Source organism: Tinamus guttatus, unplaced genomic scaffold, assembly GCF_059628265.1.
Source record: "Tinamus guttatus ecotype Peru unplaced genomic scaffold, ASM5962826v1 Tinamus_guttatus_pri_ptg000155l, whole genome shotgun sequence".
NCBI lineage: Eukaryota > Metazoa > Chordata > Aves > Tinamiformes > Tinamidae > Tinamus > Tinamus guttatus.
The window spans coordinates 951320-975672 of NW_028288689.1; the positions used below are offsets into that span (position 1 = coordinate 951320).

General features: G+C 41.2%; 1 protein-coding gene across 5 annotated transcripts in view; it reads left to right on the forward strand.

The window, feature by feature from the left end:
- The window catches only part of EBF1 (EBF transcription factor 1), a 249896-nt gene that overhangs the window by 165144 nt on the left and 60399 nt on the right, over positions 1-24353 (forward strand). For 3 of the 5 annotated variants that reach the window (XM_088522595.1, XM_088522593.1, XM_088522597.1), the window contains exons 9-10: positions 16352-16482; positions 23964-24090. In XM_088522595.1, coding sequence (XP_088378721.1) covers positions 16352-16482; positions 23964-24090 — 258 coding nt within the window. Of the gene's footprint in view, positions 1-16348; positions 16483-23963; positions 24091-24353 lie in introns of all 5 variants that reach the window. The other 2 variants (XM_088522594.1, XM_088522596.1) reach the window with 1 other exon arrangement.

Below are 24353 nucleotides of genomic sequence, written 5' to 3' on the forward strand. Positions count from 1 at the left end.
AAGCTAACGACTGGGGATGCTTTGCTCCTACTTTATTGCTCTGCTGAACCACTTCTGATCAGAAGTTATGAAATGCTGGCTTCTAACTATAATATACCCTTGACAAATGTATTCTCGTGTACTTGCCTAGATATTTAACTCCTTAGCACAAGTATCTGGCTGCCATAATGATGAATATCCCTCTTTACATGAGGTTTGAGTTGGAGAAAAGAGGGAGGGAATGGAGCAACGAGGTGTCCTGGTTGCCTAAGTCATTTCCTAATACAAAACTGTATTAGGAAACACTGCACTTAAACATTGAATTGCAGTTTATGTGACACCTAAAAAAAAGTCTTTGGGTGCCAAAAAGCTGCAAAGACAATTTTACCTCTTCAGCCTCTCAGGAGCCCAGTGTCTCCACATTCGGGTTTTTACCATCTCATTAGCAGGTAGCCTGGATTATTTTTGGGACATCCAACACATCTCTATTTATATCTTGCTTGTCAGACAGTAAAAGGAAAGTTCCTTCTCGTCACTCATCTCTCTGAATAAAACTAGGAACCTAGATCATGGTTTCACATCCACATAGTGCCCTCCTTGAAACCAGCGGGTTAAGAAGATCCTATTTCAAATAAATATATCTATCTTTCAAAAATAATAGCTGGCAGAGGCCAATTATTTCTTACATCTCTGTGTGGTATAAATAGGGTGAGCCACAGTAATCTGTGGCTTTCAATAATTATCACTTTTTCATTCACAAATAGTTGGATGCTTTCTTGTTTTATATTTATGGTAAACCAGAAGGCTGGTGTGGTTGACCTTTCAAAATTGTACATATATAGTAGGATGTATAGGGAAGAGCCAATAGGCTCCAACCAGTAGAATATATTTCAGCTTGTAGTTCGTCCCAGGGTGTCAATTTTAAAAGAAAAACCTTTCCAGAGCAATTTAAGTGAGTAGCTTATGGAAGGGGGCAATTTTGACAGGGTTTGCAACAACCCTTTTCAAGTTTACCAGCGTGAAGTCCACCACTGCAGAAGTTTCCGGTTAAAACTCTCATATTGCAGCAGAGTAAAAATTCTTTTTCTTCCCAAATCTCTGAATGGTTTTACTAGAATGTAAAGCCAATTGCAGCATCAGTTTCTCTATTATTTTTCCTCACTGGCAGAATGCAATGCCCTCGAAAAATGATAGTCCCTGAGACCCTGTCAGTTTGCATGCTCTAACACTTTATTATCTAATGATCTAATATGCAACAAGGCAAAGAGGGGGTGCTTATCACCCTGACAGGATGCCTAAGAGAAGTGACTAAATTACTTTATGTACCATTAGCGCTAGCTGCCACGGTGAACTCACTGTGAGCATTTATGCAAATATTCCTGAATACATTCAAGTGGCCTTGTCAGGAAGACAACTGACAAGCAGCTTAAATGCTTGTTTTTTTAAAGGGCCAGTTTTATTTCTTTTTATTTTCCTCCTTCCTCTTCCCTTTCCTCTCCAGAAGAAGGCAAAAAAATCAGGTTTTCTGGTGATTTGATTCCATCTCAGCTAAACAGCAGCAAAGGAAGAATGGTGTAGGGTGGGCATGAGGGTAAATTATGAAGCATGAGGTCAGAATTTGAAGATAGCAACAAAAAAAAAAACAAAAACATGATTTATAATGTCCTACATTTGTTTTAATATGCAATATATAAAAAAATGTACATGTGTGTGAATATGTGTGTGTATTTAATATACGTCCCCATACAGTGATGCTGTTACTAGTGGCTAATGTCCCCGAAATGTTAGTTCACGGCTGGATTTTTCAGTTGCTCCATTACGATACTTGTGATGGGCAGGATTTGGCTCTGGTGTCCTAGTTCGTGGTGGCAGTGACTGATTCAGACCATTTCCTATCTGGAGATGCAAAGTGTAGCGTAAAGGAAGAGCAGCAGTGACTGTGCCCAGGTTGGCTTACGTCAAGTAGATTATCTGCTTTGGTGGTGGGACATTGAGAGAGCCTGTCCTTGTCCCCTCTACAAACTCTGCTAAGAGAATAATACTGAAAATTACGCTTGAGCCTGGCTGCCTTTAGATATTATTTGATCTGGTCTGATTATAACAGAATTGTTGAGTAAGGTGATTGTATCACTTCAGTTTAGCTGCATGTGCTGAGTACAGCAGTTCTTGATTCCTAAAGGATGCTCAGAAGTCTGAGTTAGTGACCTGATTCTTGTGCTGTAGATGGTCACAACATTAAACCCTACATTTTTAATGGTGCCACGGAGATGACAGCACCACCTTTAGCTCCATTTTAACTCTTTTGACCCCAAATCTTGATGTTACATGTGTCCACACTTGTTGATTAAATTGATAATACAAGAGGGCATATTGACGAGGACAGAATTATTAACAAGTGGAGAGAGAACATTAATCTTCAAAACTTGTTAGTTCCTGAACTCTTAGGGACTACACATTCACAAACTGGTCCTGTTTAAACAAAGAAACTTTAGTGTTTGTCTCACTGCATCTTTGAGTGAAATAATCTGTTATATCTTAGTGCTTTACTTAAACCTGTTTTCGTGATTATTTGAGAAATATGAACACACAGTTTTCTTCTGTACCATTCAATCCCATATAGAGGAATGCAGTGGACTTGATTTATTATTTAGAAGGGAAATATTGAAAAAAAATATTAGGATTCTACCACTCTACTGGAGGGGATCTTGTGTGTTATTCTGAGTTACTTCTGCTTTCTAATTTATTTTCTATGAGGGAAGAATACCTAGGGTTGTTGGACATCTTCATGCATACACAAGGGAAAAAATGTGACTTTCGGAACATTGCACAACATGGATAGTAATAACAGTAAGTGAGCCTTGATATACTGAAGGATTGCAAAACTTGAAGCTGGAAATCATTTTCTTCATTTTTGCCAAGTTGTCTTTCTCATATCGATTCCTTCATAAATGCAGTGACTCATAAATTCAGGCAATTTTTTACATAATGGCTTGTTATGTGTTCTTGGAGCTTGACCTCACTGAGTGAATAATATTAACCTCTTCGCTGCCCTGTGGACTTACTGCAGCTGGATCCTTTCTAACATAAGTGAGCACATGAGGGCTGGATTAGTTCTGTATGTATATTCAGGTGGAGCTGGAGCTTCTGTCCCTCAGGATAGGCAAAACACGAGCAGAAAGGTAAGGTGCTTCATTTTGGAGAATTTGTGGGTAAATATATTCCAGAACGAGCTCAACCAGATCTTGACTCTAGGGAACACTGAAATAAGTTGCCCAAACTGTGGCAGATTCTCTGGCATTTACAAATGTTAAGTCAGGACAGAAGATACTTTTAGGCATCTTCTTAAAGGGTATCCTGCAGGTCAGGCCGAGGTTGGTGCTTGAGGAATTCCTCATGCAGAGACTGTTGGGTGAGGTGTTTTGGCTGGCATTATGCAGGATGTTGAGCTCTATTATCCCGATGGTCCCTTCTGGAATGAAGCCTGGGATGTACCAAATTAAGAGAGTACACTGCAACTCCAATTTACATACCGCAAACTACGTTAACTCTGTTATACCCTACTGGATTGAGCTAGTGAATTATTATTATTATTATTATTTTCTATCTTGAGCAGAGCAGCTGTGTGCAGGAACAGCCCCTCGCTTTTTTGGACATTGTTAAGAATTTCACAGAGCTGGATGGATAGGCAGAGGTGGCCACCTCGCTGCTGGTCATGTCAAACGTGTCAAAGAGAAAGGCTTCTCTTCCTATTTGGCTAAGTTACATTAAAGCAGCCTGAGAAAGCCGTTAACTAGAGGCTCTCAAAAATTTATAGTATCAGGTTGCAACAATTTTATTGTTTGGAAATTTATTTTTAGTTTAAACTTAAATGAAAACAAGTTTTTTTTTTTTTTTTTTTTTTTTTTTTTTTTTTTCTGGAAGCAGATATTTTTAATGATAGATTTGCGAGAAGTTCCTTCCAGAAATTCAGCTCCAACAATCTGTTACAAGCACTTCTTGAAGCTATATTGGAATTGGGAATTTTGAGTCCGAGTGGTTTTTTTTTTCATTATTTCAACATTATTTGATAGCATACATAAGCTAACATTGCTGCTGCCATTTTATAGAATACATAATAGATACCAGTTGATATATTCAACCTTTAATAAAAATTCCATAGGCATTATATAGCAACTACTTATCTCCTGTAAAGTCAAGTTTGGTTTCTCCTGTTACCACCGCTAGAAAAGGTTAATGCCTGACAGTCACTCATTGGGGATCTAGTGGGATGTTTAACTGAAAAAGGAAAAATTGTTACAAGCAGGAGACACCTTGATTTTAAAAAAATCAAGTTTCTACCTATGAGCAGTTACCCTTTATGTTTTTCAACTAGATGAAAAATAAAACAGTCCTTCTCCCAAAATATCTGAATGCTGTGATATGTTGATACCTTCTATTGTTATGAGGATGTCATGAATTCATGGAAAAATGGTACCTGGATGAAGGCAGAATGGGTTTTGTGAATTTCCCAAAGGAGCTTTTAGAACTGTGCACCCAAAACTGCAAAAAGAAGAAAACATGGGGGAAGCTGTCCTTAAAATTTGATACAGATGAAAGAAAATATGGTTTGTTATTGCACATGTATAAGAGAGGAAAGTTCAGATTAAAATTCTCCAACCAGAATGAGAGTTAATTCTTATTTGGAGAGTCAATTCACATTTGGACGCCAACAGCTTTCTGAAGGTTTGAGGTTTTTCTCTAGACCTCAGAGGAACTGGAATACAGTTACAAGTAGAAAAACCTTCCCTACTCTGTTTGGCAGAAACTTCACAGCTACCAACACAGGAAAACATGTAGGAGCGCTTAATAGGCAATGAATATTCATAGATAATGAGCATTCATTACATTTCAATTTGCTTTGCTGGCCACCATGTCACTAACACAATGGCATCATAGCGTAGAAGAATGACATTAGGATTAGAGAAATGTGTGAGAGAGCGTGCTGTATGTATGAGCCTATGTGGTTTATACTCCACTACTGTTACCTGAACTATCCATTAGTAACAGTGGAGGAAATTCAGAATTGTTTTGGTAATTAATTTTTTATGATTTTTAGCAAGTCTCTTGGAGATTTAGGCCTGTGAAAGCTTGTTGTGTTTCCTTCTGAGGTCCCTGTTTGCATGGTGAAGTGCCGGGCAGACGTGTCCTTGCTCTTGGAGGCTGAACGTACAGCTCGCGGGTAGTATTTGCTGAAAATCCTGCGTTGCGTGTGGAATTCATAGGTGTGCTGCTTTCTGATTCTTGCTAAAAGAGAAGGTCAAGATTTGAGGTAAATCACAGTCCTGACAATAAGGCTACCTGTTTTTCCTGCTGCAGTTTCATTTTGTGGGGAGGGATTTGAGGTCACAGTGCTGTGGAGCAGCATGTCCAAGCAAGCATGTGCTGCTTATGCCTTTCTGGGCTCTCGAGATGAGGAAAGGGGAAAAATACCAGGCTAGATTTGGCCCTTTGGGGCACTTCGAGGTGAAGCAACTCTGATTAGGAGCCTTTTGGTGCAAAACCAGTCTGTTATCCTGCACAGCAGTGAGCCTTCCTACGACTGGCGACCTGGGAGGCTGCTGTGGGTGCTCCTCTTCATCTCACCACCATCACAGGCAGACAGAGGTGTCGGCTGTGAAGCCTGGAGTCAGGGACCTGCTCAATATCAGATGCCTTGTCTTTGCTATGAGGTTGCTTCAGGCAGTTTTCTGTTTATGATATTGTCCTGTGGGGGTTCCTCACCTCATGTAGGAGCCGGTGAGGAGCTCCAAGTCTTCTGGATTCCAGAGGTGCCTGCCCACTGCTGCTGGTTGTAAGGGAGCGAGGATGTTAATTAAGGCAGTCTGACTCACCCCCAGCCAGAGGCAAATCCTTAATTTTTACATGCTGCCATGCCTCAAGTCTGAAACACAGCCCTAAATGAATAAATAAATAATAGCATAGCATGACTCTATCAGACACGCTGAACGAACGAACTTTTCTGAGCATTTGTAGGCCGGGATCCAAAGTATTCACTCTTCAGATTTTCAGCATGTTGGTTTTATGTGGTGTCGTTGCTGGACAGATACCGTGAGCTATAAATATATTTTTATGCTTGTGTTTTTGCAAGCGAGACCTCGCTGGCTGGGAGGAGGCGCTTGACCCTTCCATTCAGCGCGGCACAAAGAACAGAGCAGGACGCGCCGTGAAAGACGCGGCTCAGCGCGGACAAGGGGCTCTCAGTCTGTGCGACGCAGCGAGGGATTCCACCCGAAACGCGGCTCAGCTTACACTGCCTTTGCTGCTGTCCCGCTGCCATAACAAACACGGGGCCAGTATTATATTGCATTCCTCATTCAAACCTCCCAAATAATAATAATAATAATATCAGTTGAATTATTGCATTTATTTTTCTTATGCAGCTCTCCCCACTCCAGATACTCATTAGTTTGCAGTGTGTTTCTGGCCAGGCCGGTGATTTAGTTAAGTCTCCTGATCGTTGGGGTGCTTTTCTTACAGACGAGCCAGATTCCCTACCTATCCCCTTGGCCCCGGGCCCAGAAATGGGAGGCCGTCCATCGGACCTCGGTCTCTCGGTTGGCAGCGCGCTGTGATCTGTCACGGAGCCTGCCTGAGCAGAATTTTTGCACATGATGAATATGGATCTTTGCTGCATCTGGCAGGCTGCAACAATGAATGCAAAAGACTGTCATTAATAGATAATAAAAGCAGAAAGCAACATTAGTGGGAATAAGCTTTTCTTTTACTGGCTCTGGTTATTACTTTTGTTCTTGGCCTGTGACTGGATTGAGACACAAATAACAGCTACCAGCTCTGTGTCTGTGCATGTCTTTTGTTGCTGCTTGTTTTTTAATCTGGAATATTTAACCATGATATCTTCAAAGTGAAATTGTGTCATACATTCTCATGCACTAATAGATTTCAAAGATGAAGAGCCATGCTGCTTTATATTTAGTCATGCCTTCATCTGTAAATTTATGGCAGTATTATGGCTTAATGAATTGAACAAGTCCCAGAACAACAACAAAAATGCTTTTTTGTTTGAATTTAGATATTGCATACTTTGTTCTTCAAACAAATAATAAAACCAATATGTTTCTTCAGTGGTAAACTTCAGGCTAACTTCATCTCACATTACTAAATCAAGTACTCAAGGATATGTGTGTATATGCATATATATATATAGTGTGTGTATATAAATGTATGGACGGATGTGCCTGTGTGTGGTATACAAGCGCTTTCAGTTGTGGTGTTAGACGTGAGCTAAAAATTCGTATTCTGATAGCGACAGGCAAACCTCCGAGAACAGATGGAGCAGAGTTCAGCACAAAGGTTTAATCCTATCAGGATGATTCCTGTATGGCCATCTGGATAATCCGGCACACAAATTCAGTGCCTGTTAAAAATACGACGTAGGCCAAGATTAGCGTCACAGATTTTCCACTAGACTTGTTCATATTTGACTTTATGATTCTCAGGCTCCAGAAAATTGCATTAGAGAGCAGCCTGTAATTTGTGAGAGAAATCAGAAGAGGAATAAGACCTCTTAGGGTACTTGAATTTTCCTTGTAGAAACTGGATTACAGGCCCTCCCAGCCCCTGCCGCAACTGCTTTGTATTTCTGCATGGATTGCTCAGTGTCTGCGGGGTGATTACTGCGAGCTCTCTGTTGTGGGCAGCCTTTCTGAATTCTCCCAAACAAAGAGAATTGAGCTAAAAATTAATTTTAGTCCAGGCTCCTATTTTTACCAAGGTGAACTCAATTCCTCATTTATTGCAGCATCCATCCCAGGTGAACTCCTTGGGGTTCCGCCATGCAGCACAGGGGCTGGGAGGATGGGACACAATTAAATCTGTGGGTTTTTTTGTTTTGTTTTGTTTTTGTTTTCTCCTTACTCTTTGTGATAGTGAAATATTCCAGAAAAAAATAGACTTTACTTTGGGAAATGGGAATTCAGATTTAGATTCACCTCTCTGCTATCTGGAATAGCTTCTGTGTGTTACAAAGTAATGTTATATATATCATTGATTAGTATATATATCACTGATTAATCTGAACCAGTGCAACCATAACCTGTACATGTGAACATCAAGTTTCACGATACTGTTCTTGGACTGTAGAACTTTTTACACGTTGCAGGGTGCGGATGCTGTGACTCACGAGCTCTCACCTAGTCTCGTCCAACTAAAAACATTTGCTGGAGAGGCTTTACGGTTTGTTAAGTGGCTAATGGAAGATGAAGGAGAATATTTCTATAGTTTGCAAGATACAGTCCCCATTCCCTCTGTCCATCAGCAGAAGATGATCAAGAGATAAAATGAGACCGAAGTGATGGTTAACAGCAAGACGTGAATTTAGAAATAGTGTCCACCTGCCCTTCTGTTAAATAAGGACTTGGCAAAACAGTAAAGCAGAGGATTAATATTAAGGAAAAGACTGGTCCCATCTTATAACGTGCTTTGTGCGTTCAGGCCTCAGCACCACTGACGAGGGATTCAGTTAAATCAAGGCTGATGCGGGGTATGCAAGCTATGCTGTTACATTTGTTTTGACAAACTTCTAGGGTTGATTTATATTACACATTTTGGGCTTCCCTTCCCAAGGTTGGCTTCACCCTCACCCAGAAATTGCATCAGTGGGAACTATTTTTAAACTTCAGTGCACTTAAACAGATGCTTTCTCCTTTCTGGACACGCTCATTGTTTTTAAAATAGTCTTGTGGACTTGGCTGGCCCCTGCGACTTTATCAGCGGAAGTGAAATCAATAGGAAGCAGTTGAAACTGAAACAGGAGAAACCATGCCGGGTTTTTGTGTTGTTTTAGCAGCTGAGCTTTTCAAGCCCATCTCTAGGTAAAGCAGCGCGATCCTGTGCGTGGATCCTCCTTTGCCCCTCGCGTGCTCTTGTCTTCAGCTTCCCGTCTTTTAGGAAAAAACACTGTTCCTGGGCCTTGGCGAGTGACCCTGCGGCATGGGAGGAAATGGAGTCAATGTTTTGTAGTTCCTACGTGATACTTTGGGTTGCTTCACAGGGCTGACACAGCAGGTGAATGTGCACAAGGCAACTGAGACACCCGCGATGGCCCAGACCTTGTTGGACCTGGAGCTGGGGGGCACATGGGTCTGGGCTACGTTTGGTGGAAGCAAGCAACAGCAAAAAACTGCTTCACGTTTACTCAGAATGGAAACTTTCTGACTTTAGGAGCAAAAAAAAAGTGGAGTTTAAACTCTGAAATTCAACTGAAATATCCTTTTATGCCTTTAAAATACATTGAAATGAAAACATGATTTTGAAAGAGTGGTCCATTGAAAAGTAGTACAGTAAAATTATTAGGCTTCTCAAAATATATTTTGGCTGAATCTGTATACTGGATTCAACCAAATTTAGCAACATCATATTTTTCTTGCTGAATTTATTATTTGCCAAACGAATCAACAAACGCGACAGAGCTCTCTTTAGGAGGTCAAGTTTTCCTGACTTTCAGTAGGATGCTAAGGACCTTCATTGCCTTATTCATTTTTTTTGAAAGTTGGAGGTATATCTTCAGCTGAAAAAAACAAGCTTTTACTGTGATCCTGTGAAGAGGTTCTAAAAGAGAAAATAAAAAGATATATTTTGTGATTATTGTAGAGATAGCTAAATTATCTTATTTTTAAGGAAAAATTTTAAGGAAAACACATAATAGAGTGGAGTTTTTTTGTTTGTTTGTTTGTTTGTTTTTGGTAACACATGTCATTATTCAGTATTGCCTTTTTTTGTGTATTTTTTTTTCCATGCAATCATGTTTCAGGCAGTGATCAACAACTGCGAGCTCAAGAAATCATTAAGGGAAGAAAAATGCAGAGGACTCGGTGAAATGTAACTTTGCTAGCTGAGCCCATCTGTAAGAATAAAGGAGAGACCCTGGCTTAAGTATTGATTGTAGGTGGAATATTGCACCAAGTAATTTACATCTGCAATTCCCATTAATGGGAACAGAGCATCCAGACTGTTAGGCAGAAAATCGCAGCGAATCTCTTGAATTTCGGTAGTCGTGCACGGAAAACAAAGGCGGCCTCCCCTGCCCTCCTCCCCCGGGCTGGGGGCACGGCGCGAGACGTGGGGTTTTGGTTCAGCGATTCCACCCGCCGCGGACGTCACGGCACAAAGAACCGGGGGCGGCTGCTGGTCTTGGCGTTGCCGGTGCCATCTCCAGCGCGTGCGGATCGGAATTCCCGAGGCAGGGAGAAGGGCGCTGCCTCCTCGCGCACGGGGCCGCGTGAGTTATCCCCTCCGGCGTGAACCCTCTGCTCCCCGTTTCCTGCACAGCAGCTGCTCATCGTCAGGGGGGAACAGGAGCGGGCAGCCTGCGATAGGAAAAAAGGAAAGCAGGAAGATCATCACTTTACTAAGATAAACAGCCAGTGCGGTGTTTAGTTTAAGAGTGAAGATTTAATGTTGCGGGTGCAATACGTGAACCGCTGCCACATTCCCTTTCCCTGCGGGGTCTGGAACTAACGCTTTGGACCGTGCCTGCAGCCTGGCCCATAGGCTCTGCCTTGAGCTCAGCTCAATGGCTTCCCGGGCTGCGCGCACGGGATGCGGCTCCAGCAGCGCCTGCTTGCGTCCAACGGGCCCGATAGCATCACGTGGGTGCACACACTTGCTCCTGCAGATCCACACTCCCATGATCTAAAAATACTGATTAAAAGGCCTCCAGGACTCCAATGGGCACTTGTGCACCTTCAGCTCCACAGTGCTATGGGAAAGGAAGTTAGGCTTGGATCATTCCTGGGCTCTACTTTGCCTAGAGCAGCAAATCCTACATGGCTTCAATAGCTATGAGGTACCTGAGGGTAGATCTACACCATATGATGTGGTGTAGATCACCAAAAATGTTCTGGAAACCCTAGCAAATGCTGAGCAAAATGTACTGATTCTGTTCAGCACATTGGTGTTTGTATTTTGGCTCTGCTGCTTCTAGATTGCATGTGAGGTTGGGTGAGCTCTGCACGCTGCTCCATGGTATGGTCTACACGTAACTTAAACCTATTTTGAAAAAGGGATATTCAGTTCTGGGTATATTACGTAGCTCTTGACAGTGTTGAGTTCCTTATTCTGCAAACTTCTTCATTAACTGGACTTGTAAGCACTTACTTAAGTGCTTTGCTGAATCACAACTTGAATAAGTCATGATTTTGAGTGCATAACACTGATTTGTCTTGATGTTCTGAAAATTAGTAGTTTGCCAAAAGCATTTAACAAGTCACAGGATCAAACCCATAAACTGGAGGTTAATCTGCAGCTCATTTATATAGTTAGTCTGGAATTAAGTTCTCTCCAAGCAAAAAGGAAAATAAAAAGGAACTCCAGGTATTTTCAGATTCTTCTCAGATGAAATGGAAATTCTTTATTCATCCGAATTCCTACTTTTAACTGGCTTAATGCAACTCATCTTCACTGTCACAATAATATTAACAAGAAGAAAAATAAAAGCAAGTACCCCATCATTTAAACTCCTGTTGTGATGCAGCAACTGTTGTCAGAGCCTCATCTAGGGAATAACGGAGGATGAAACCACCCTTCACGATAAAACCTGCAGGCGAGGTCATTCTTACAGTCGCTAGCACAAGCTGGGCATTAATCAAAGTGCAAATACATTTCAGAAGCTGGATAAGAGCAGTCCCAGAGCCCTGCTGATAGCTGTGCATCCCACTAATTCACCTCAGTGAGCATGTACCTCTAAGCTCAATTAACCCTTATTCCAAGGCCACCCATAAACTTTGTGGTAAATACGTTTTCTTTTCCCCAGCCTCTGTTTTCTATCAGTGGGATAGATCATTTCTGTTGGAGGATAAAACACTATCTCTGCTTATAAATTCAGGTCCCTAATTAAGAATATGAGGGGTCCTGTGTGTGTTTGTGGGGCACCTGAATCACTAATTCATTGATTCTGTAAATTCAAGTGTTTAATGCTCCTGGGGACATCTGTTATTTCTTCTGCCTTCGGTTGCTATTTGAGGCAGATAGAAAGCTCTGGAGGCAGAGGAGGCGACGTGGGGGGCGAGGATTTCCTACTGCTGTTGCCTGCACACCAAGTTAGTCGTTAAACATGTATGAGAAGCTATAAGGAGTTGCCATTGCTGTTGTTTTGTTATTCTTGCTATTACTGTTGTTATTATTATTATTCTCCTTTCCAAGTATTGTTCAGGGGTAAATTGGAAATGTGGTAATTAGGCCCTGACTGGTAGTGTAGTATTAGTGTCCTGAGCCAAAGTTCACCGCCCTGAAATGAAATTTAAACCAATTAATCTGTTAGATTTTTATCGCTTGTCCGTGTTTTCTCAGCAATTCCCTCAGCACGTGGCCTTTGATCAACTCTCCTACAGAAGCTAAAATGTGTGCCTGCTGCTAGCAAGATGGGGCTGACATTAACATGGCACTCATAAAACAATCAGAGCGGTGAAGCCCTCAAACAGACAGGGCATAGTAATATTTAATAAAAGCGCACACATAATCTTCAGAATTAGCATTTTGTGCCTTGCAGTACCTTTGGGAGAAGAGCTTTTATTTGTGGAGTGATCATTATTATAACAAAGAGGAGCTACCTAATAATTTCCACTTTAACTCTGCAATATGCCATGAGCGTTTCTGAACCATTATGCTAAACTGTGGCGGGGTAATCATTTTATTGTCACAGTTTGAAGGAAGAAAAATCCCCTGTTTGTTGGAAGCCAGGGGAGCACAGGAACACACAGGCACACACACGGAAAACTTTTCCTGTGTCTTCCTCATGCACCGGAGCTGGCACCTGCCATCCCTTGTGTAGAAAACGGTAAGACTTTCGCAACTTCTATTTTGAGGGAAGATGAAGATTTTTAAAGAAGATGCAGAATACCATTTCCCTTGAAGTCATTAAGCTTTCTGCTCATAAATCCTTAAAAATTATTGATGGAGACCTTAGCTTTGAAGGTGGTGGCAAGTTTCCCATTGGCTGCAATAGGTTTGCATTGCAATGCCTCCCTTTGGCATCTCTGCCTGCTGAGCCAAGGCGCCCGAGCAGCCCAAGGAGACGCACACGGTGTCCCACGTTGGCCCTGGTTTGACCCGGTATTAGGCTAAGAAGGGGACCCCCTCAGTAACACTCAGAATTATTAGGCTATTTTAGCAGGTGCTTTGGTGCTACAGATGGATCTGAAATATTACTCTTTTGAACAAAATATTTTGTTCCTCTTGGAAATATCAAGAAGTATCACAGTTAATCTCAGATAGAAATGTTGGAATTCTGCAAGAGATGGTCTGCAGTTTGACTTCGCTTGTGACCAAAACAAAATGTAGAAAAAACTTTGAAAGGATCATTTTGCTTAAGCTCTTTTTTGTAGGGTTTCACAGAAGTAAACATCTCCCAGACAGTACTTTGAGAATTGCCAAATGATTAACAGAAGAAATATGAAGAGTGCAGGCCCTGAGCTGGACAGCCAGTTGTACCCTGGTCATAAGCAGCACTGAGGTCATCACTCCTCTCCTAGTTTTACCTTCGGGGTTCTCTGGCAAAATGGGCCCTGATGTTCCCATCGTCCTTCCAGGGCCTCTGTTCCCCACAGGCTGGGATGGAGCTTGGCACGTGTTTGGTGCCGAGCACGTGTGAAGATCCCGCTCGAATGAGCGGCGCAGGATGGATGTTGAGACCTGCAGCGGGGTCCTGCCGCTGTGGCACAGTGTCTTGCATTCATTTCAAAGATGAATTGAATCTATAATTTTGAAGCCTGCATATGTTTCCCGTTAATGGCTTACGATCTCAAACCGTTTTTGTTTCACTGGTATTTAGGGAAAAAAACATTGCCTATAGTTTTTAAGAAAAAGAGCTCATTCTCTGACACATGGGAAACTGATTAAGTTTGGGTTTTATTGTGGTGTGGGTGTCCACAATCAACTGGAAATACTGGGAAGGGTGTAATTTGGAAGGGACTTTAATTTTATTTATGAAAAGTTTTAATTCTGTGAAAGGGCTAGATGGCATTTTGAAAAGCTGCTTTCACTGTAAAGCCAGTGCTATGAGCTCAGTTGAAAGGGAAGCATTTGGTTTGGGGCTTTGCAATGGGTTTTTATGCACAGTTTTATGCAAGTAACCTGAATCCAAATTAAACATATTGAGGTTACTTCTGTGTGTGCTGCATTTTCATGACGGTAACGTTAGGATGTTTCCTTTGTTAGCTCATGTAAAAGTTAACGGCTGCACTCTGCCAAGTTGGGAGCAGGGTAATGATTTTTTCTGTGCGTGTGTGTAGCTGGGTTTGCGTTTGAGCAGGTATTTGTGTGTTTTTCACCCGAGCTGGCAGCCCCATCAGCTTAAGTAGTGGAAAAGTTCGTGCCTGACACTTGCAGCTTTTTGTAAGCGGGGCCGGGGTCTGTTTGCTCCCCTGGTCCATGTGGACCGGGTCTGCAGCAGTGCCCATGGGGACTCTGTAGCTCCCGGTCCAGCTCCATCCCTGCTTCCAGCCTGGCAGGCTCTGAGGAAGGATCCCTGTGCTGGGCTCACCAGCTCGTGCAAGTAGCTCCAAGCAGCCAGAACTTAGGTGATAAATAATCATACTGTTGCACACCATTTATTTAGTACTTTGTGTCTAGAGCATCTTAAAGCGAGCTCCTGAGTGTTAGGTAATCGATTTACTTACCATTATATTGCTTATTTATATGTAGGGCAGAGTCTTGCACCCACACAGCCATGCTCAGTACCTCCTGGGTGTGCGGGTGGTGCTAATGTTTCACATCCCTCTTTTCCTAGGAAATCCTAACCCGACAAAGTACCTGTGTGCTTTCCATTGACACATCCTTAAAGTTTTTGGGGCAAATAAAGCTCAGGGAGCTTTTTGACCAAGAGGTAATTAACAGCCAAGTGCCAGCAGCCCCGCAGGAGCAGATAGGGATGCAGATTTGTGTGAAGATAACGAGGTCCTGCTGATTGACACCTGAATGACATTTGAGCCTTGGCACAGGCAGTGTCAGCCCCCCATATGTTTTCAATAGAGACAGATTATTTTCTCAGCTGAGGAGTGGGTTCCTATGTAAAGGAAAGGATCTTTCTCCCTAGTGCTGATGTTGGTCAGTGGAGTTTTGCTGTTTTTTTAAGGAATTTATTTCTCTACAGTTGTTGAGGTACCCATTTTACTTAAATGCTATGTAATGGTGCAGTGTTACATTTTTGCCCTTCTTCAGATTTAGCAAGGAGAAGGTGGCATTTGAGATGAAGCCACTTGTTTTCATCAGTCTCTGTGAAGACAAGTGACCTTAGCCAGCCTGCTCCTCCCTGCAGCAAGTTACATAGGACTTTTTGTCTCTCTTAGGCTATTTTTACAGGGGTGTTATTCTACTGGGTTCAGCACACAGTTAAATTCAGATGTCCTTTAGTATTGCAGAGGAGGGTAATCAGTGTATGGATGTTTATGTTGCCCTGCCTCGCTGGTGTACAAAGCTGAGCTTGCTTCTGCTTGGGCAGGCTTAAAACGGAGTGTGTTATAGCATCAAGAATTGAGCTTAGTACTTTGGACACTGCTTGAGTTTTCAAGATCCTCCCAGGGGATGTGTGACGCCAAGAAAGTGGCAAGTTATGGCAAATATGTTGAACGCATTTCTTAATCATCTAGTAGTTATAACTGGGATGTCTTAAACCTTTTGATTTTACTGCAACGTTTTATTTTTCTTCCCTTCTTTCTTTCTTTCCTTCTTTCGTCCTCATTCTTCTCCTTTGTGGCTGTCTCTCTCTTGTTTATATTTATATGTATATAGATATATTATGTTTTTAAACTGCTAAAGCATTAAGCAGGGCAGAGTGGTTTAACACTGGAACCACCTGGATCTGATTGTACATGACTTAAAGAAATGCTGTGGTTTATGCCCTTTATTTATTTATTTAGCTGATGTTTTCCATGATATTCCTGGGAGTTGCCTTAGTTAATTTAGGTTATAGTAGATCATAAAGCAAGCTTGCTGGAGATTATTAACTCAAATATTCAGGATTTCTTATAGAAAAAAAGATAAGATTTGATTTTGTCCTGATAGGAATTGGTCTCTGCCATCATGCTGTTTTTTTTTTTTTTTTTTTTTTTTTCTAATATAGGCTTGGAAAAGTTAATGTTTTTTCAATACAAGTAACAAAAACAAACAGAAATTAAATGAGAAAATATACTTCCAAAGATGTAGGCTGAGGTCATGCACATGCACTAGAAAGAATGAGGTTGCTGAAATCTTTGTGTTAGTAAGGGCGGTCGTGGGGGAAATGAAAGCACCTTTTATTTTATTTTTCTCAAGTCTTCAATCATTAAAATCTGGTTCTAACAGCAGAATACTTCTCTTTTTCATGTGTGTTGAAAAGCAGCTACACCATGTATCAAAGCCATCAGTCCAAGTGAAGGATGGACTACAGGAGGTGCCACTGTCATCATCATAGGAGACAATTTCTTTGATGGGTTACAGGTCATATTCGGCACCATGCTGGTTTGGAGTGAGGTAGGTGTTGTCTGAACCGTAATGTCTAATAGCTTTGTCTAGCTTATAGCAAGCCTGGCCTCTTTCTATGCCACATGCTAAATCAACAACAAATGTTGAGATGTGAATCCTTTCCTTGATTGGTTTTATGAAAATAATTAGTCAAATTTACCTGTGGCAGAGCTCTGCTATAGCCAGAGGGTCTGCCTTTCCTTTCACTTGCGCGGGATCTAGCTGAGTGCCTTTGATTCCAAGGAAAGAGGAGGGTAAACGCTGCCTTGGTGAATAATTCTGCCTTTAACACTGCCACGGCTGCGGGCCCATAGGAAACGAACGTTTAGGGGATGCTGCTTGCCTGAGGAGCTGCCTACTTGTAGCTTCAGCTAAAAGAGGGAAGGACTGCAGAAATTCCTGCAGGAATTCTGTGCTTCCAGCTCACAGGTCTTTAAAGTGCAGGTGCTTGGAGTCAGTGCTATCTGCTTAACGGTAATGGAACATACAGGGTTATATCCATGGTGGAAAATACAGACTCAGATCCCCAGGAACATATTTTTTGTTGTTGTTTTTCATCCATTTTTTGCTTTTGCTGTTCCTCAGCTTCCTGTATCCTCTTGTCTCCTAGTGCGTTACTGAGCTTGAAGCCTTTTATTTCCCCAAAGCCTGTGGGATGTTAAACCAGAACAGCCACTTTCAGCGCATGGGGCCATAGAAATTAGGGCACAATTCCCCCGGGTTTCCCTGCCGCTGGAAGGAAGCTCAAAGGAAGAGTTTAAGTATTGCCTTTATGGCTTTTCAAAAGACTATTGGAAGTTCTATCAGAAATCGATATTTTTGTGAGTTTAGTGCCCAAGAAAGCATCAACCTTTCCCAACTACGCCTGCAGTCCTCACCCTGTGGCACCTAGATTGGAGCATGGAAATCACGTTTCCCTGTGGTTACGTTTTGTGACCCTGCCATTGAACCAGGTTTTGTGATGAAAAGGCTTGGAGGACAGTCCTGTTTCCCCTCTGTTCATTCTGATCCTCTGTCTTATGGCTGATAAATATTAAATCATTCTTAGCTTAATTCAGACCCAGTGCCTTCTCCATGCCAATCCAACACACACATGGCAGCAGTTTTCCCAAATGAAGTCTCCTGCAATGTCCTCAATGGGCTTTGCTCTTCTCCCGCTCTCCCTCATCCTTCCACCTGTCCTCAACTGTGGCCAAGAGGGCGTTCTGGAAAGGACATATAATAAATGAGCCCCATTCTGCAGCCCATATGTGATTATGAAAGTGCCCCCGAGGTCCCACACAAGTGATTTGTGTGCTGGGACCAAAGCTGTGGCTGCTGGGCCCATTTCACAGGGAACGATGAGGAGGACAGGGATAAGTGTCCTTGTTTGGGTACTGTGGAATTGGCTACCATTACAGATCTTTGTCCGCTTTCTCAGCAGAATCTATTAATTGGCAATTTCTAAACTCAGAAAGAGTGAATGAAACGCTGGTCAAAATGTTATTGGTTGCAAGGCTTCATCATGGAGTTAAATGTGCTGGAGGGGCGTCAGATCGAAGCAAGTTTGTTCAGGATGCTGCAGTGGGCTGCAAGAAGGCTGGGGCTGAAAACCATTTCACTCGCTCTCCCCTACAGAATTGCCTCTTGGCTTCATAACCTATGAGAGCGGTAGAAAATCATATAGGGGAAAAGAAATAATTTCCAAAGGAAGCAGGCAAACATGATAAACAAGAGTAGAAATGCATGAGCTGTCTGAGTGATCTCTAAATAACAGCGATCTATAAATAATTCAAATTACACATACTAGCCACATATGAAATACAAGATAAGTTCTTCCGTTTGCCGCTTTATTTCTCGAAGTGTCTGGCACATTTTCAGTACCCAGGGAGAATATTTTTGTTTTACTTTAATAGAGTGTAGAATTGAACTGTCGATCTTCTGAAATTCAGCACAATTTCAAACCTTGCGCAGGTTCATCCAGTGTCACCAGTCAGGCCCAATTTTGAACAAACCTGGCCAGTTATTCCGTGCTGGAGCTTGAGCAGAATTCTCAATTTCATCCTATTCTTTCATGGATCCAAACTAAACATCATTTTAGTTGAATTTCAGAAACCCCCAAACAAAGCTAGGCAGGTGGAAGCTAAAGGAAAAGAATAAATCTTGCAAAGCATTTTCATATGGATTTCTGCTTTTTCTTTTTTTCTCTTCTTTTTTTTTTTTTAGATGCATTTTAAATCATAATTGCAGGTGGTTCTGAGGATGAAGTCTAATACTTAATTTAGGATCCTTTACATGGGCTCTTGTCCCATGACCATGTAAATCACACAATTTGTTTAAAGTCGATTCTTTTTCTAACATTCTTATAAGATTCTTTAGAAAAATGTCATGAAAATAATTATCATAGAGGTTCTATCTTAGTCAGAATTTATTATAGCAAAATCTGTGTAAGTACCTGAGACATGTGGATATTTAAAATATAAAGCCTACCACATTTCAAAAGCAAATTTAACAGCCAAAAAAATATTGCTCATTTTAAGAGTGTATTTGTTGCTGTCAGGCTGCATGTTATAAATAATTTGAAATGTAAATAATATATTTTTAATTTATTTTACATGTATTCAAGTTTTGTAATTGAAATATTTATACGCTTGAAATGGAGTTGACTGTGTTAAAAAAGGAGGTTTAAAATGGTTTCTGAAACACATATTTATTATTTAAACATATATTTTAGCAGTAAACACTCTAACATAATTACAACCTTTCTCTGCCAGGGAGAACTAAATAAAAACTTAATTTGTCACATTAATTTTATGCAGAAATGCAGATACCTTAAGCCAGTGAGTCCAATTAATCCTTAGCTCCTGTATTATTTTAAAAAAATAATTTAAAAGGCCTTGATATTTTTAGAGCACAGCAAAATGGGCCATCTAATACCTTTTTTTTTTTTTTTTTTAACCCCCTTTTTTCAAGGGACTTTCGTAACTGACAAACAGTGTTGGTATAGCGTGTGCACATGTTGAATCTGGACAAACAACTCCCAGCAAACAATCTGTTTGCCAAACAGACTCTGCCTTTCTGTTTGTCCAGTCTAGAAACGGGCTGATTTGTTTCTTGCAGTTATTTAAGCAGCATTCTGGGTCTGCACGTTGCTGCAAATATTCCAAATCTGTGCTGCTGATAAAATCCACAGTTGTTTCCCTCTTACTGGGGGGCTGCAACTCCAAGAGTCAAATTTCAGGACAAACACACATGACTGTGAAGACGGAATGGGTTTCTTATAAATATTCCACAATATTTGCTTAAAATGGACTATTTTTTCAAACATTTTCCTGCCAAGAACATTCCTCCAGCTGCACAGAGTCAGCTGGAAACCACTTCTTCTTTTATATTAAGAAAAGATGAAGCACTGAAACATCGGTTCTTTTACCTTTGTACAGCGCAAAAACAGAGGCTGTTTTTTTTTTTTCTCCTGTTGAATGAAATTCTGTGATAGCTTTTTGTTTTGCTCTTTATGTTTATTGTTGATTTTGGAAGTCTCCATTTTTGAGTGCTTATTTTGGAGGCCTGACTCATTTTTTAAATATGAGTAGCACCCTCTTTCTGAAAACCAAACCTTATTAGTCTGCCTCTGGATGCCCAGAACTGAGGCACGAAAAGTCACTAGTCAGTTTTGAAAACATAAATACCTTAAAGGTCCCGTTCCCACTGAAAGCAGTTCATTAGCTTCAGGACATGCAAGCTGGTAGATTTTTTTTCTTCATTCCTGTTCTAATGATCCTCTTCTCCCAGAGTCCAAGTTAAATTTATGACCGATTGTCACCATTTCCCTAACCACAAACCAGAGCTCAAGCATGCAAAAATAAACTAGTGACTCAGATTAATGACATCTCCTTATAAAATGTCACTTTTTAAAAAAAGAAAGTAACCTGGCACTCTTCAGAGTGTGAAATGATGCTGTATCACACAAGAATGTCTAGAATATATTAGCAAACCACAGAAAGAGGCTTGTTGTACACACTCAGACCAAATGTGTTTTGGATTTTGAAGGACACGCTCCTTCCTCCATTCTGTAGCTCTCCATTACTCAGGTTTTAGTCTAATCCACTGTTTGTCCCAGCTGACACATAAGAGTGTATATAAAGCAACCAATACAGTTGCCAAATGTCAGACCAACTTGCTTGCAAATCCCTTGAAAGAAAGGGCCCAGGTGCTAACTTTATGTCCAGCTCTAGAGCTCAATTTGCCACATACTAGGGAGGAAGAGGAAGCTGGATCTGGGATTTTGGCTTGTGGTTTTATCTCCAAATCACAGGTTAATGCCTTTTTCAAGATTTATGCTTTTTGAAAAAATGTTCAGAAATGTAGGTAACTCTTATTTACAAATTCTTATTTCTTGGCATGTCATTTGCTGCAGTTACTATGAAGTCCATTAACGGACCAAGAGTTTCCACCTGAGGTCAGAGCATAGGAATGGCTATGCTGGGTCAGACACATAGGTGCACTAGGAAAGGATCCCCAAATCCTAGAGCTGTTGAAGCCAACGGCTGTTTTGATTTTGTACTGGATAGGCCTGGTGTAGGCAAACCCAGGCAGCACCCTTTGGATTGCTCCCATTCCAGAAGGGAACCAGAACATCACAGGGAAAACCATGTTCCCACACATGGGGTTGTATGTCCCAGCATACAACCCAGATCCTGGTAATGCTGGTGGATGTAATCAGTGCTTGAGACCAGAGGCAGGATTCAGAGGTCATATTTATAAGTGAAATGAAAGTGTTTCTCCCCAATTTCCCAAGATGATGACAATAAAGAGGAACACTGGTATGTAACTAAATTAGCCAACTCCTTTCTGTAGGCATGAGAACCCAAGAGTGATTGTACTGACTCAGAAAAAATATCCCCCTAGCTCAGTATTTCTGACAGTGGTCATTAGCAGAAAAATGTAAAGGAAAGGGCACATGCATTCTCCTGATGCATCTTCCAACCTTCAGTTCTAGAGAAGAGAGGAGTAAAATATATCCTGAGCATCGTAAACCATAGGATTTCAGACATAATGTTCACCCTTTGGGAATGTGTGGGCGACAGTATTGTATATTTGTGGTTTTAAACACAGTTAAACTTATTTACTTCAGAGCACAAAGGAAAACCAAACTGTTTGTGGAGAACAAACCAGGAAACTTGCTTAACTCTCTCCAGCTCTCTGTAACAATGGCCCATAAATAGGTCAGACATTTCTTGGGAACCAGGGAAGATGAGTATTGGAAAATGCCACAAATTATGTTTAAAGAACATTAAAGTGATGACAGACCAGTAAATGCTGGGAAATTCAAAGATACAACCAGAAGCTGCCTCTACAGTTCAGACCAGAACGTGGAAAGGGGTGCAAGGCATATGCTGATGTAGGAAGACTAGCATGTTGACCTTTACTATTAAAATCCTTGGCAGTTTTTATAAATACTTTTCCTCAAAAAATGTCATGAAAATTTTCTCATTTTGCCAGTTCACCCAGTTAACCAGAACCACTTGAGTGTGGAATTCATCTCAGCTATCTTCAGATGTCTCTGGTTAAATGCCTAGTCTAAAATTGTCAACTCAGTTCATTGAAGAAAGGTAGATGTTTCCAGAGGGCAGCACATCCCAAATTAGCAGTGTCTAGGGCATGAGGAATAAATTGCTATTTAATAGTGCTTTCTGCCTTCACTGACTATCGAGGGCATAGGGAGGATTGGCCTAGACTTCAAGACTTTGATCAGCCCAACTTTAGGACAACTCAGTTTAAGGAGACAGAATCCTTGGAAGTGTTTTTTGTTGTTGTTGTTTTGTTTTTTAAATATACAGTTTATAGAGTGAGTCATATATATAAAAAAGTATTTGGTGTTGCAATCTTGCTTTTACTTTTCAACTTGTTTTAGTATATATATATTTTAAATTTTAAATATGGGGAACTTCTTGCTGTGTATGCTATTTCCCACAGTAATACAGATGGCCCTCAGAAAGATGTTCCTCTCCTGAGCTTTTTAACAGACTATTTATTGGGGCATTTTAGCTTTCATGGCAGTTTACAATATGAGTTAGGAGCAATAGTCCTGCACCCTAAAAAATTAAAATGTTTAAAATAGAGTTTTTTTGTAGGTGTTTAATATGATCTTTAAATTTTTGTTTCTTAGTAAAAAAAAAAATGCTTTTGGCTTTAAAAAAATCATATAATAATATATTTTTATTGAAATGTTTTCCCTTTGGATTTTTAATGTGAACACAAGTCAGTCGCCACATGGGTCACTTGGCCGTCTCCTGAGGGTGCCCATGGCTGGTTGTGGCCTTGGCCCCATTTGCCTCTCCAGAGTTAGGTGCCACTGGTAATGTGCCAGTCAAAGAGATAAGGAGTCTCCGTGTCCCAGAGTTGTGTCTTGGTTGCTGGCACAGTCGTGTCACCTTTCTACATGTACCACTTCCTACTGTCCTTCTTGGAAAGGATGTAAGGGGTGAGGAGAGGACATTCAGTGATGGGGAGAACAATCCTGTAGTGTGTGAGCACGGCAGAGGTTTGAGTTAAGCGGCCATAAATTGCTGAAACTTCTGAATGATAATGGCACTAACATTAATTTCAAGGGCTACATTTTAAGTCCAATCAAGAATTTTTAATGGGGCAGAGATGGTCTAGAAACCTGGAAATGGCAGCACTGATTCCATCTTTTGATGGTAAGACTGTCATAATCACCAGCCCCATTAGGTCAAAAGTTAAGATTTTCTCCTCCTTACCTGAGTAAATCCCCATATGCAGCAGTTAGCTGTACAGTCACCCCAGATGTGTGTCAGTCGTTGCAGTAGAGGCAGGCTGGAACTGATGGATAAATGGTACATTGGACACATTTCTTCAGAGCGCCCTGACCATTGCAAGGAAACACATAAAGCATCCTTATAAAGTCAAGCTTTGCATTTCTGCGGTGATCAGTTACACCTTTGCAAAATGAAATGAGTAGAGAAGGATCTGTAATTACACAAGAGCATGTGCTGTGACTGCAGTGCACACGTGCGAGGGTGTGTTGGGGATTGGGGCGTTTGAAACCTCATACTGGCTTGTGTTCTTCAGTGAATCTCCATTTCGGTGCCCTGTTTAAACCTGTAACCGTGTAGCACTTATCCATAAGACTTGTTGGACACAAATTTGTAGTCGCAACCCTGAGGAAGGTAGACGTACTGCTCGTGTAAGCTAAAGTCATTGAATTAAACTGGGGCTCATGCCTCTACTAGGATGCAAGCGCCAGCCATGTATGAAAACAGAAATAATGTTGTTACAGCTGAGGAGGAGAATGCTTGTAAATATTGTAGTCGCTGGCTGTTGTGTGGGTTACATCAAGATTGTATTCAAACATTGACAGGTTAATTACATGTTTCAAAGCTTGTTTACTGTGATCTGAGAGGAAAGTGTTATTACAGAAGTATTCAGCATCTAATAGTGCTTCTTTTTTTTTTTCTTTTTCTTTTTCCCTTCCCAATGTTTTCCTCTAGCTGATTACTCCTCATGCCATCCGAGTGCAGACGCCTCCCCGACATATCCCAGGGGTTGTAGAAGTCACATTGTCCTACAAGTCTAAGCAGTTCTGCAAGGGAACGCCTGGAAGATTCATTTACACAGGTAAGAGTGCTCGAGTGTTAGATGTAACAGAGAGAAATAGGGCAAGCAATATATCACACTTGCTGGTGCTTCTGCTTTCGTCATTGAGCTGTACTGCATTTTATTATTTTGACTGAGAGCTTCAATGAAGATACCCATTTAATGTTGGATTCCAGCAATGGGTGACTGCAGAGATGAATATGAAAATCTACTGATGTGGATTTTTGTTTGCTTGTTTGCCCTTGAAGTGGGACATCTCTTCACATTTGCACCCTCTCTCCCAG